We start from the raw sequence: 12254 nt of genomic DNA, 5'->3' as shown, positions 1-12254 counted from the left end.
TTTTGAATTAAAAATAATTTAATAATTTATATTAATTTTTTAATGATAAAAATTTTTTTAGGAATCTTAGTAGAATTATAATATTTTAAAAGACTAAAATATTATTTTTATAAATAAAAAGTTTTTTTATTGTCATTTTTCTTAAATTTATATTGAGATGTGACTTTTCTTTTTTTGAATTGCCATCTGATATTTAGAGTTTTATCTTGGTTAATTCAGATACAACTCATGTCACATACTTAATTATGGTAGTTGAGTCTCCCAACAGAAATTTTTTTCCACACACAAGGCTAAACTTAAGATTTTATTTAAGTGAAATCGAGTTATTCACCATTTGACTAAGCCCCATTAGAATATTAAATTTTGTACATTTGGCACATACTATGACTCAACATTTGGTGAAATAAAAATGAGAACAGAAAAAAACAAATTACAAAAAGTTCGTAGAAGAAAGCTCTGACAATAACCCATGGTGGTACGGTGAATTGAGCAGAAGAAAGCATCGCAGAAGCTTTCTGAAATCGTCCGCCACGTAAATCTTATTCTCCAGTATCATTTGGAGGAGGGAATGCCTGATGTCCAGAAAAGGGTCGTTGGAATCTTTCTCCGCCGCCACGCCTTCGCCTCCCACCCTGCCCACACCCCTCACCGTCTTCGACGCCCTCCCTTTGTTGTCGCAGCTGGAAAACTCAGAAGAGCTGCCATAGGGAGAGAATATGGTGGTGGTGTCGTCGTAGTCCCAGGAGCTTAAAGAAGAATAAATAAGTTCTAACCTCTGTTCGATTTCGATTATGGCGGAAAATGCGAAATGAAATGGCTGGAATAGAAAGCTTTGTCGATGATTGGGACCCACCTTCACTATTCCGGGGAGTTTCCATCTCCGTCCGATGAGCTCTCCGGCGGTAGTGTCTTCACGCGAAGTCCTTCCGAGCTCTCACCCATGCGAATGAGTTTAATTTTTTTTTTTGGTCTTTTTTTTTCTATTCCAGCTAATTCTAATTTGTTTTCCTTTTCTCATTTTTATTTCAACAAGTAGAAGTGAGAATATGAGTTAATTCAGCTCATATAAGTTGAAAAAAATATGATTTAGATTAAATTCAACTCATTTTTTTATGAGTTAAAAAAATTCTCAACCTAACCTTTGAGAATTGATGAGTTAAATAGGCAAAAAATGTCAACTTATTTATTTATTTTTTATTAATTTTTTAAAAATATACTTAAATAATAAATTTTAATTTAATATTCCTTCATGATTTGTTTTAAATATATTAAAATATTAATTTATAATATTTGTCTAAAATATATAAATTAATCCAACTAAACCACAATTTTTTCCTTTTTCTTTTTTTAAAATTTTTTTAAAATAATATGAGTTAAACTGGCTAACTTTAACTTATCAAGGGACATACAATTTGCATATTATATGGTCGAGTTAAAAAAAAAATTTATTTGGACCAATTTTTTTAACTCAACCTGATCTTTATAACTGGTTATTTGGGCCAATTCACATAACTCGACGCATATTCCCGGCTCACACCACAGTATTAATTATACCTTAGCAAATTTAACACTGTTAATTACCTGAGGACTAACATTTTGGACGAGCAAAAACTATAAAGATTGATTAAAAGTAAAAAAAAAAACACTTACAAGAACTAAAAGCAGCACACCAATATGCCAACTATAACAACTAACCATTATGCTTTCTCAACGTAAAATAAGAAAGTTTCAGTTTACAATTCAAATAGAATATGTCCAATGTGGGTAATGTTAAGACCCCCCAAAAAAAATGCATGAAATAACCATTGATGATTACACATTTTAGCTATAAAATTAAGAAGCATGAGATTTCGGATCTCCGAGCAAATGATAAATCAGAAAGATTTGGCATATAGCAATTTTCTTTATTGAGCTGGCATATAACAATGTGCACCACCTAACAATCAAGCCAGATTACATTAAATAATGTTCAATTTTGATATACAAAATCTCACCAATATTCCTCCAAGATACACATACTTTTGGTTCGAATGTACAGCTTCAAATTGCATTTACTTCATCTATTACCAAGAACACATGGTCATGGTTAACTAATGATCAGCTCCGAAAGTGAGTTGCTATGAATTATATCATTTCTGCTACTTTCCTTTTTTATTTTTAATTAAACCCAACTCATGATTGAATCTACATTTCATACACTTACTGGCCACACTTTACGAGAAGGAAACACCTTCAAGGGATCTGTATTCAACTAATTATTTTCTAATGTACAAAGGTTGTTACCCCTCAAAATGACTCAGATTGTTCCAATCTTTCCTTGAACAAATAGGGTGGCCAGCATCTTTTAATTGAAAGAATCTCATGAAGATGCTGAACTTTCCGTACCCAACTTTATTCTGCTGATAAAATCATCAACTGACATGGTTCCAAGCTCCCCTGCAAACCTCGATCTAACAGTCACAGTATGCGTGTCCACTTCCTGTTGTCCAACAACTGCCATCAATGGAATCTTCTGCTTCTCTGCATTTCTTATAAGCTTCGGCAAGCGCTCTCCATGGCAAACTTCAGCTCGAATTCCATTTGCTTTCAGCTTGTCGGTCACATCATTGCAGTATTCAAGCTGTGTGAAGATGGAAATATTCCTTTTCAATTCATAGATAATATATTGTCTCTCACCCAATAGAGAAAAAGGCATCCAAACTATGATCTGTTAAAATGGGGATTTGACTTAAATACACAATTATTTATGTGATCCTACGTAGCAATCAAGTCCTAGATGGCAAAATGTGGCAACAAGTCTTTGGTGGCATGCTGTGTAAGCAATTCATCCAAAGCCAAAGTCATTCAAGCAGAGAAAAGGCCAAGCGGAGAGATTTATTTACAAGAGGCTATAATACATATTGGGAATCCAAATCAACATATTGAAGGCCCAATACATAAATAGTACTTGGAAGAGACTTGATGAGCTTAATGACGGCTTACATGGACTTATAAAAGGCATTACATGAAGACCAATGCAATTAGAGTCCATATATTTTTACTCAGTCAAGTTTTTCTATTTCTTATGAATTTTCGTATTTATTTATTTTATAACTTTTGTTTCATGAATTTTTTAAGCTTTAATATCCTATAATATGCTTTTAGGCTTAAGTTGTCCATTAGGATTTTTAAATTAGGGTTTTCTAAAGTGTCTTAGTATGATTAGGCTCCAAGTTAAGAGTCTTTTCTTTATTTAAATACTACACAAATGTAGATGGTATATTTAAAGAGAAGACTTCAATTGATTAAAATATAGTTTGAATTTTATTCAAACTTGTGAGGCTATTTTGACTAGTGTTATCTGTGAGATAAATACACCATGGGAGTTCTAATTATCAAGAGCTATTGATTGGTTGCCTGTATCAATGAAGATGAAATAAAAAAATTGTAACATCCCAAATTTTTAATCTTGCATTAATTACTATTTATAGAATGAATTAGTAATTCAATATGAGATTAGTATTCTAAATAGTGGAATATTATATTGACTCCTTGAGAAGTTATATGAACAAAAATGAGGGGAAGAATGAGGTATCAGTGCAGAGTGTGTGAGCATAGTGAGCACTTTTCTCACTGTACCATGTGTCACAGCGAAGGATGGGGTATGCCACGGTGCATGGTGTAGAGTTCTAATAAATGAGAACATGTCCAGCTCATGAAAACAAAAGAGAGATCAAGAGAAGATAGATTAGGCGTTAAGAAAAGGCCAATATCTGCTAGGGCAATGATTTTCAGAAAAAGGACGACGTTTCCAACCTGTTACTTATCGGGTAAGTCTTGTTATGCCTTAACTGCAATTCTACCCTGTTTTCTCTTACTTTTAACTAGTGAGAAATTGAATTCAAAAGTTTTAACGAGATGATTTCTTACCCTATAATAATAAAAAGGTCTTCTAGGACTAAACTAATATTTTGTGACTAGTCTGAGTCGGAATGATAAAGTTTTGAAGCTGTAGGCTCAATTTAACCTAATCTAGAGAGAAAGTAATGAAAGGAATTGGGCTAAATAAAGGTTAGCGCAGGTAGTGAATGATAATTGCCCATAATACATGTGAATGAGTATGAAAAGAGGAAGTGAAAGCAATTAGATGTTTAATTATGGTAATTGACACTTTTATCAATAGCAAGATTGACTTTGGTTAGTCACTTTTGAGTAGATTCTAGTGTTGGACGCATAAATAGTGAAAAGAAGCACAAATAGAGTTGTGAAAAACAGGTAACCCTTTCTATTGAACAGAAGGGTTGAGATAACTATATAGTTTGTTGTGTTGATTAGTTATTGTAATTGTGTAGAAGTAAATGTGAAATTGTGTTTTATGGGTTTTTTATGTATGATTTAACATTGTAAATGGCTTTAACATGAAATTGAATTGGTGAAATGAAAATTGACGATTTCTAGCTTTTATATATATATATATGTATATACATACTGTGCAAATTGTGGAAAATTAGTGAATTATGTGTGAAAAGCATAATCATAGAGGGTGAGAGTTCACCCAGGATATGCGTGGATGTGTGTGTGTGGAGCTGGGAGTAAACAAATCCATATGGTCAGGCTAGCACCATGGGCCATACAGTGCAACATATTACAGGCTGTTATCATGGGTAATTTAGTGCAACATATATTGGGACTATTACCATAGGACATCCGAACAGTCTGACAACTCCTTAGTGCCCGTTAGGGTGCGATTAGGAATCAACAATACCTCTATCACAAGTGTGTGACATGAGGGAAACCATGGTCCGTAAGTGAAATAGAGTGCCTTTGGCCGAGTGTTTCTACCATCGAAAATGTGCTCGGGTCAATGAGTGATTGGTCCAGTAGAGCCTATGGTTTCGCGTCAAGGAGCTTTGGAAAATCGGTGGATAGATGATCATGTTAATATATTGAATGTGAAAAAGGGCTTTTAAGAGAAAAGCTAAGTTATAATGAATTTGTATACATGCTATACTTTGGTTTTATTATTTTGGCATTGTTACTTGTGCTAATAAACATTAAATAAATTATGTTGGTTACTGAGATTTTTATCTCACCTATGGTTATTTATATTTTTCAGGTTTTGGTAGTAGTAGTACGAAGGGAAAGGATTTGGGCTAGGGATAAAGGATTCTCTACAAAGCCCATTGTAAGATGGTGTAATGAATTTGAATAGATAATAGTGGTTTTGTTTATAAGTTGCCATAAAAATTTATACTTGCGTATAAACTTGTGAATGTATACATGTGTGTGATTTTTGCGATATAGCCCATCGTATGTGTATGTGGTAGAAAGATAGTATAGGCTAGTAATGTGTGTAGGTGTATATAGAGGCGAATTATGTGATGATATGAGAATGTTTTGGCCTTGTATGGAAATAAATATGAAGAAATGGAATTTTTGCCCAAAAGTGCATAATGGACAATTTATAGGCCAATTGTGCGTATGTGTGTTATATTATATATATAATTAGTCAACTAAGTGTCTATTGTCCATTTGGACGTGGTCAAGACCCTAAAAGTAGCCAATGATTTTGTCTCAATTGGAGATGCTCAAGTGGTAAATTTTGACTTAAAGTAGTCAAAATGTACTCAGGTGTCTAATTTTCAAATGGAATATCGGATTTAAATAGTGTCATTAGTTAGATTTTGAAATAAGCTTCGTGTAAGTGCTTGAACCACCCCAATCGGACATTGGATGTAAAAACCACACATCTCTGAAGTTTGCACCAAAAATTGTTGTGTGACAGCAGATTTAGGTGTGTGCACCGTGGTGCATGGCATAGAGCGAGCAGCCGTGGTCTCTGTGCCACATGCCGCGATACATGTGGCACGACACAAGCCATGACGCACAACCCCTATTTTGACTTAATTTGATGGAATTGCACATGTTTTCTAGTTGACTTTTAGGTGCTATTGTATAGTGCTTCTGCTGTGTATTATTTTACAAATCGGTTTTATTATTATTGAATTTGGAAATATTTTATTTGGGATCCCAAAGTTTTCAAAATAAAAGACTTCGAATTGATCAATAGGTTAAGAGGAGGATCGTATGGTATTATCAATGAGGGCATTACAAAAACAGCTTTAAAAAATTCAATGACAAGTGATGACAAGTTTCATGTAAATAATCAGTTAGTTTGTTTTGTCATTTTGCCTTTATATGTAAGTATCCCCATCCATTCAAATGTAATATATATCTGATTTTGTCTATATTGAATGACAGGTCTTAAAGCTCATCATTACAGATCAAATATTGTGTAGGATGAGAAAATAGCATAGATTTGAAAACCATACTTCCATCTCAATATTCTAACCAACCTGCTTAAGGAGCAGGGAAGAGATAAAAATAATAATTAAAAAAAAAACCAGCTAGTCCAAGAAATCAGGTCAAACTGATTCAATTAGCGACAGTCACTAAACTGGTAAGCTGATAAATCTAAAAATTTGGAAGTTAAAAGAATTTAAACTTGCAACACTATGAAGTGGAGTAATGCTGCCAGTTCTTCAGTTGATTCTTTTCTTAACTGATAATGTATAAGATATTCATTTTATCATGTTTCTGAAGTAAAATAAATTCCTAAAATACTATATCAAGTGCTAACGAAAACAAATAGCATATCATTCAAAATTGTGAACTTTTATGCATAATTGAGTTATTCAATAATATTATAGATAGGCTAGTAATATTGTTTAATCATTCTCTTCTTTAATCACAAATACTTATAAATTTTACACACTATGTTTTTCATATATTGCTATGTGATATACAAGATTTTTTTAAAAAATACAACCAATTCAATCATTGTTGGGCCGATAAACCACCCGTTACCAATTCATAGATTTATCCGTTTTGAAACATTCGAAATTAAGACTATATGAAAGAAATGAGAGAATCACCAAAGAACTCCTATAGAGACATAAATAAATATCTAAAAGCTTAATTACCTGGGCATCGGTAACTGGTAAAACTCGTGCTTGTATTGGAGAAAGCCATAATGGAAAATCACCAGCATAATGCTCTATCAGAACACCAAAGAATCTTTCCAAGGATCCTAGAATTGCCCTGTGGATCAATATAGGTCGCTTTTTCTCTGTGTTTGAGTCTACATAAGTGATGTCAAAACGCTGGGGTAAATTAAAGTCAACCTGTGAAGTCATTGAGCAAAAAGTCCCAAGTTATTTTCATATTCAAAATGCAGGCCTGCTTTGCCACTCATGCCACATGCTTTCCCTCACAGCACAGCATTTCCAGTAAACTCAGTAATAAGCTAACTAGGTCATAACAACATACAGAATTGAGGCAACGCTTTCCAACGTCAGGATTACCTGTATGGTTGAACATTGCCACTTCCTACCAAGGGCATCCTCAATCTTGAGATCAATTTTCGGCCCATAAAATGCACCTCCTCCTTCATCGATTTGATAGGACCACCCTTTATCATACAAAGCATCTTTCAAAGCAGAAGTAGCTTTTTCCCATATAATGTCATCTCCAACATATTTCTCAGGCCTTGTAGATAAATTTACTTCATACTTGTCAAAACCAAATTGCAGCAATATTTCTTCAGTAAGATCTAATACACCTCTGATTTCATCCTTAATCTGGTCATCTAAACAAAAAATGTGTGCATCATCCTGCGGAAATGATTGAGATCAAATAAGAGCTATCTATCAGAATGCATTTTGCTAGAAAAATTCCAGAGAAAAATGCACTAAGGTATCATGTGCTATATATATGTCTAAGGAAAAAGTCAAATAAGTAAAATCAACAATGAAAATTAATATTTAAAATCAATTCGATCTCATTAAGTTCAAAAGAAAATAAAGAATATTAAAAGCTATACAGTAATAAACCTTCAAGCATGATATGACAGCACACCTGGGTGAAGCCTCTAACACGGAAAAGGCCATGTAAGCTTCCAGATAACTCATATCTATAAACTGTCCCCAATTCTGCTACCCTAATAGGAAAATCCCGATAAGAATGAAGCCTCCTTTTGTATACCAAAATATGATAAGGGCAATTCATTGGCCGAAGTTGATAAAGCTCATCTTCAATATTCATGTGGTCATACATATTCTCTTTGTAGAAGTCCAAATGGCCACTTATCTTCCAAAGATCTGCTTTAGCCACATGTGGCGTATACAGCAGATCATAACCACGTTCCATATGAATCCTTTTCCATAAATCTTCAATTATGTGTCTCACAATAGCTCCCTTTGGGTGCCAAAATACTAAACCCCCACCAGCTTCATCCTACTAAAATTAATAGAGGTCAAATAAATTAGGTGCAAGATTTTTCATCATGCATCAAGAGTTGCATATCACAAATTCATGAACAAAAAGCTGAAAGCTGAAAGCTGCTGAACTCAGACCAAAACAAGAATCAAAATCTAAATAGTATTAAGACAATAAACTCAACTCATAACTATCATCAACACAACCATAATAAGAATCCAAATCAAGATAGTACAGGACAATATAAGCACAGTCACTTTAAAAAGCATTGGAACCTGTATTGAAAACAAATCAAGATCTTGCCCTAGGCGCCTATGATCCCGACGCTTAGCTTCCTCTTTGAAGTGAAGGTATGCTTTCAATTGCTCTTCATTTTCCCATGCAGTGCCATAGATTCTTTGCAACATTGGCTTCTTTTCATCTCCTCTCCAATAGGCACCAGCAAGAGATTCAAGTTCAACTGCCATTTTGTTAATATTTCCAGTAGTTTCAACATGAGGTCCAGCACATAGGTCCCACCATTCATTGCCTTAAATGAAAAAGGACAAAAGGTGAGATAACAAGCAAATGGAAGCTTCTTGGACATGACTTAATTCTTAATGCCATATGAAGCCTGCATAATATTTTTTCTGAGAACATCTTGACCTCTTCATTTAAATCAAAATTACAATCTCAATATCAAACACACTGCTTTGTCTATTGTCATTCAACTAAAGCATGTTAACCAGTCCAGCTAAAGTTAAAATAAAAGTTCAACTCTCAAAGTACTTAATGGTAAAGTAAATGGTGAAGAGAGACAGAAGCCTACCAATATGATAAATTATGATGGGCTCTTCTTTAATGCTATCCAAAATCTCTAGCTTGTAAGGTTCATTCAAATCCAATATTCTTCTCCGAGCTTCATCTCTTGAAACTTCTTCTCTTACAAGGGGAAAATTCTTTCCAATAATTCGATCCTACAAGAAATTTCAGAAATAAAATTACATTACCAGAAAGTATAGCCTAATGCATGACTTCCAAAGCATTGTAAACCCACCTCTCAAATATAAGAATTTGAAATTTGAAATAATTCAAATCTAATGAATTTACATTGCTTACCATCTCTTTCTTGATTCTCTTCAAATCTTTATCTGTCAAAGGCTTCATATCAAAGTCATAATAAAACCCATTTTCGATCCAAGGCCCAATTGTGACTTTTGCATCAGGATAAAGCTTTTGCACAGCCATAGCCATCACATGTGCACACTGTGTACAAACAACTTGTTAATGCATATAAAGACACAAAAAATGTGTTCAGTAACAATTACATCTATTTTACACAGAAAAATAGAGACAGGAAGTATTCAATCAGTCAATAGCTTCAATACTGTGCTTTGGAAAATCAAGGATACTTGTCCTCTAAAAGTCTGTTCTGTGCATCCTATATGTTAACACTGAAACTATTTTCATCTTTTTTGCATGTCAGAACACCTAGATATCTCATATTGTAATGGAAACTAAGTATAGAATACCTAAGCCCCATACTGAGAAGCATGAGACACTCTATGGAGCATTATAGTGGATTGGTTCTCGACCACTTGTTCCCATTAGTTAGTGTAAAAGCTGATGATCAGTAGTTCCGTAAAGGACTCCAAGAGCGCTCTATCAAATGAGAAAACTGAGTGAAATGACAGAGAGTGTAGCCGTCAAGATGTCAACTAAAGAGTTCCCCCCCACCCTTATGTTGTGTATCATATTATTATCCCCTCCCAGACCACAAAAAACATAAAAATAAAGAAAATAGTTAAACATGCAAGTATTTTCTGGTGTGAGAATCGTACTTGCTATCAATTATAAAAACCAAAAATAGAATAATTTAAGCATTCCTAACAAAATCTTCTCTTATTCAACTTCTACAACATCATTACTTAAATTATTCATGTTATATTTGCGAAATTGAATAATGATCACTCTTCACAGATCTCCAAAAGAATACATGCCTCATCAGTCAAGTAGCTATAAATTTCAACCAATTACATATAATATCAGCACACAACTAAATACAAAACAAAGATGAAAGAAATCAAGCTATTAATTGATAATCCTCTTCAATTAAAATGGGCAAAATGAACAGCAATTACAGCAGACCATATTCCAATACCGTGTGACGAATTCTGAGTAGCCTCTGAGACGACTCGTTCGTCGGAAGAACAACTTTCTCTTTCTTATCGTTCTGGTTTTTCTCCGCAGAAATCGTGGACTCCAACGAATCAGTGGCGACAGCCGAGACCATTGACAGCCACTTCCTGCTGTTGTAGTAGAGAAGCATCGCCTTGAGATTTCCCCCATGGATTGCGGCGTGCATCGAAGCCATTTTGGAAGAGTGTTTCAGAATGTAGGGAAAGCATCTCGTGAAAGGCTTTACGAAGGGAATCGAGGAAGAGAACGAGGCTGTGGGTATGGAAGCCATGGAGCTTCGATGGAGATAGAGGGGAGACGTCCACTGATTTAAGAAGAGTGACTTTAAATTTTTAATATTAAAATAATGAATTGCATTGTGTATCAAAAAATAATAATAATGAATTGAATAGTTTGGAAAGTAATTTAAAAAATGAGTCAAGGACAATTTTGTCTTCCCATTTTTCTTTGCTATGCCCATTCAGTATTCAAAGCTCTGATTAATCCGAATTCAAGTACTATGGGCTTCAAAAGGATGACGGTTAAATAGAGTTAGGAATAAAAATCGTGCTTAAAAGATTAGGCTTGAAGACCCTATTTAAATAAGAGTTTGAATTTTAAAAATTAATTTTTTTTAAAATAACCAAATTTGAAGGCCTAGCCCTCATAAGCTCTATAAAAAAAATACTAGAGCCTGGGTGGCCATTCATACCCTAATAAACTGGATTATCTTATACACACACATGCATATATTTGACTAATGATGACATAATTTAATTAATATTTATTATAGGTGATAAAAAAAAAGTTGTAGAGATAACTGATATTAAATATCTACCTCCATCTTCAATAAGTGAACCTATATTTGAGGGATTTAATATTTTATTTTTAAATAATGATGATGAAGATTTAGATTTACATTAATAAAGATTTTAATATTTATCTTAAATTTAAAATTTTAAATCTTTATCAAATTTTATGTTAAATTTTATATAAGACTTTAATTTATTTTATGTTGAATTTTAAAATATATTGTTTAAAATAAAATGTTGAATTTTTTCAGAACAAAGGATTTAAGAGCCTAACCCTAAACCCTATAAATAAGCACTGACTCTCCAAATTAGATTAAATTTTAGGTAATCAAACTATAGGACTTGAGCCTTTAAGAATCAAGCCCATAAAGGCTAAGTCCTTAAGGGTCGGCCCCATTCTGATTCCCATCACTACTTTCAAACATATTTTCTTCTCTTACTACTCTTGATCAGTGTCATGAACGAGCTTGGAGGCCTGGAGGGCCAGGCTTGTAGGTATTGTTTAAATAAAGGTTCGAGCTTTGAAAATTATTTTTTAAAAAAAATCGAGCTTGAGGGCCTGGCCTTGATAAGTCCTATGAAAAAGGGCTTAGGTTCGGGTGGCCCTCCAAGCCTTAATAAGCCTTGTTATTTTATATATATATATATATATACACACACACACATGCATACATATATTTGATTGATAATGACACAATTTAGTTAATATTTATTATAGATGATTAAGAAGAAATTGTAAAAGTAATTGATATTAAATTTTCACGTCCATCTTCAATAAGTACACTTACATCTGAGGGATCTAATGTTTTATTTATAGATGATGAGAATAAGGAGGATTTGAGTTTTGATTGATGAATGTGTATTGTTTAGATTTCTAAATATATTGTTTAATTTTTAAAATATTGTCTGAATTTTATTTTTTTAATTTCAAAATGTTTTAATTAATTTATAATATTCAATTTTATTTCAATTTTTTTAAAAAAACGTCCGGGCTCGGCCTTAAGTCCTTTATATAAGGGTCAAGCCTCA

At 33.4% G+C, this 12254-nt stretch overlaps 2 protein-coding genes across 3 annotated transcripts; both read right to left on the bottom strand.

Moving 5' to 3' along the window:
- Positions 1 to 430: 430 nt before the first annotated feature.
- Positions 431 to 942, bottom strand: LOC129286513 (transcription repressor OFP8-like). The gene is made up of 2 exons (XM_054922469.1): positions 860 to 942; positions 431 to 746 (listed from the first exon to the last, which is right to left on the bottom strand). Exons 1-2 carry the CDS (start codon positions 940 to 942, stop codon positions 431 to 433), a joined length of 399 nt encoding a protein of 132 aa, XP_054778444.1.
- A 913-nt stretch (positions 943 to 1855) lies between these two features.
- On the bottom strand, positions 1856 to 10733 carry LOC129286811 (threonine--tRNA ligase, chloroplastic/mitochondrial 2). Of its 2 annotated transcripts, XM_054922864.1 has the most exons (8): positions 10397 to 10733; positions 9355 to 9501; positions 9065 to 9212; positions 8532 to 8785; positions 7897 to 8274; positions 7344 to 7652; positions 6963 to 7163; positions 1856 to 2620 (listed from the first exon to the last, which is right to left on the bottom strand). In XM_054922864.1, exons 1-8 carry the CDS (start codon positions 10703 to 10705, stop codon positions 2360 to 2362), a joined length of 2007 nt encoding a protein of 668 aa, XP_054778839.1. In that variant the 5' UTR covers positions 10706 to 10733; the 3' UTR covers positions 1856 to 2359. The 2 variants fall into 2 exon arrangements, with proteins under 2 accessions (XP_054778839.1, XP_054778840.1); XM_054922865.1 differs by lacking the exon at positions 7897 to 8274.
- Between the last annotated feature and the right edge of the window lie 1521 nt (positions 10734 to 12254).

This window comes from Prosopis cineraria, unplaced genomic scaffold (genome assembly GCF_029017545.1).
Source record: "Prosopis cineraria cultivar Desert tree isolate PC_DT_omini unplaced genomic scaffold, ASM2901754v1 PC11, whole genome shotgun sequence".
NCBI classification, from domain to species: Eukaryota; Viridiplantae; Streptophyta; class Magnoliopsida; order Fabales; family Fabaceae; genus Prosopis; species Prosopis cineraria.
Note: the sequence above shows the minus strand (reverse complement) of the source record. Positions and strands in the feature narration are given on the sequence as shown.

Coding starts and splice junctions, on each gene's coding strand:
- LOC129286811 (XM_054922864.1), bottom strand. CDS start 10,705: ATGGCTTCCATACCCACAGCCTCGTTCTCTTCCTCGATTCCCTTCGTA. Junction 9,502..10,396: donor TACTCAGAATTCGTCACACG/GTATTGGAATAT, acceptor GTTTGTACACAG/TGTGCACATGTGATGGCTAT. Junction 2,621..6,962: donor TACCAGTTACCGATGCCCAG/GTAATTAAGCTT, acceptor ATCTTCACACAG/CTTGAATACTGCAATGATGT.
- LOC129286513 (XM_054922469.1), bottom strand. CDS start 942: ATGGGTGAGAGCTCGGAAGGACTTCGCGTGAAGACACTACCGCCGGAG. Junction 747..859: donor GATGGAAACTCCCCGGAATA/GTGAAGGTGGGT, acceptor TTCTTCTTTAAG/CTCCTGGGACTACGACGACA.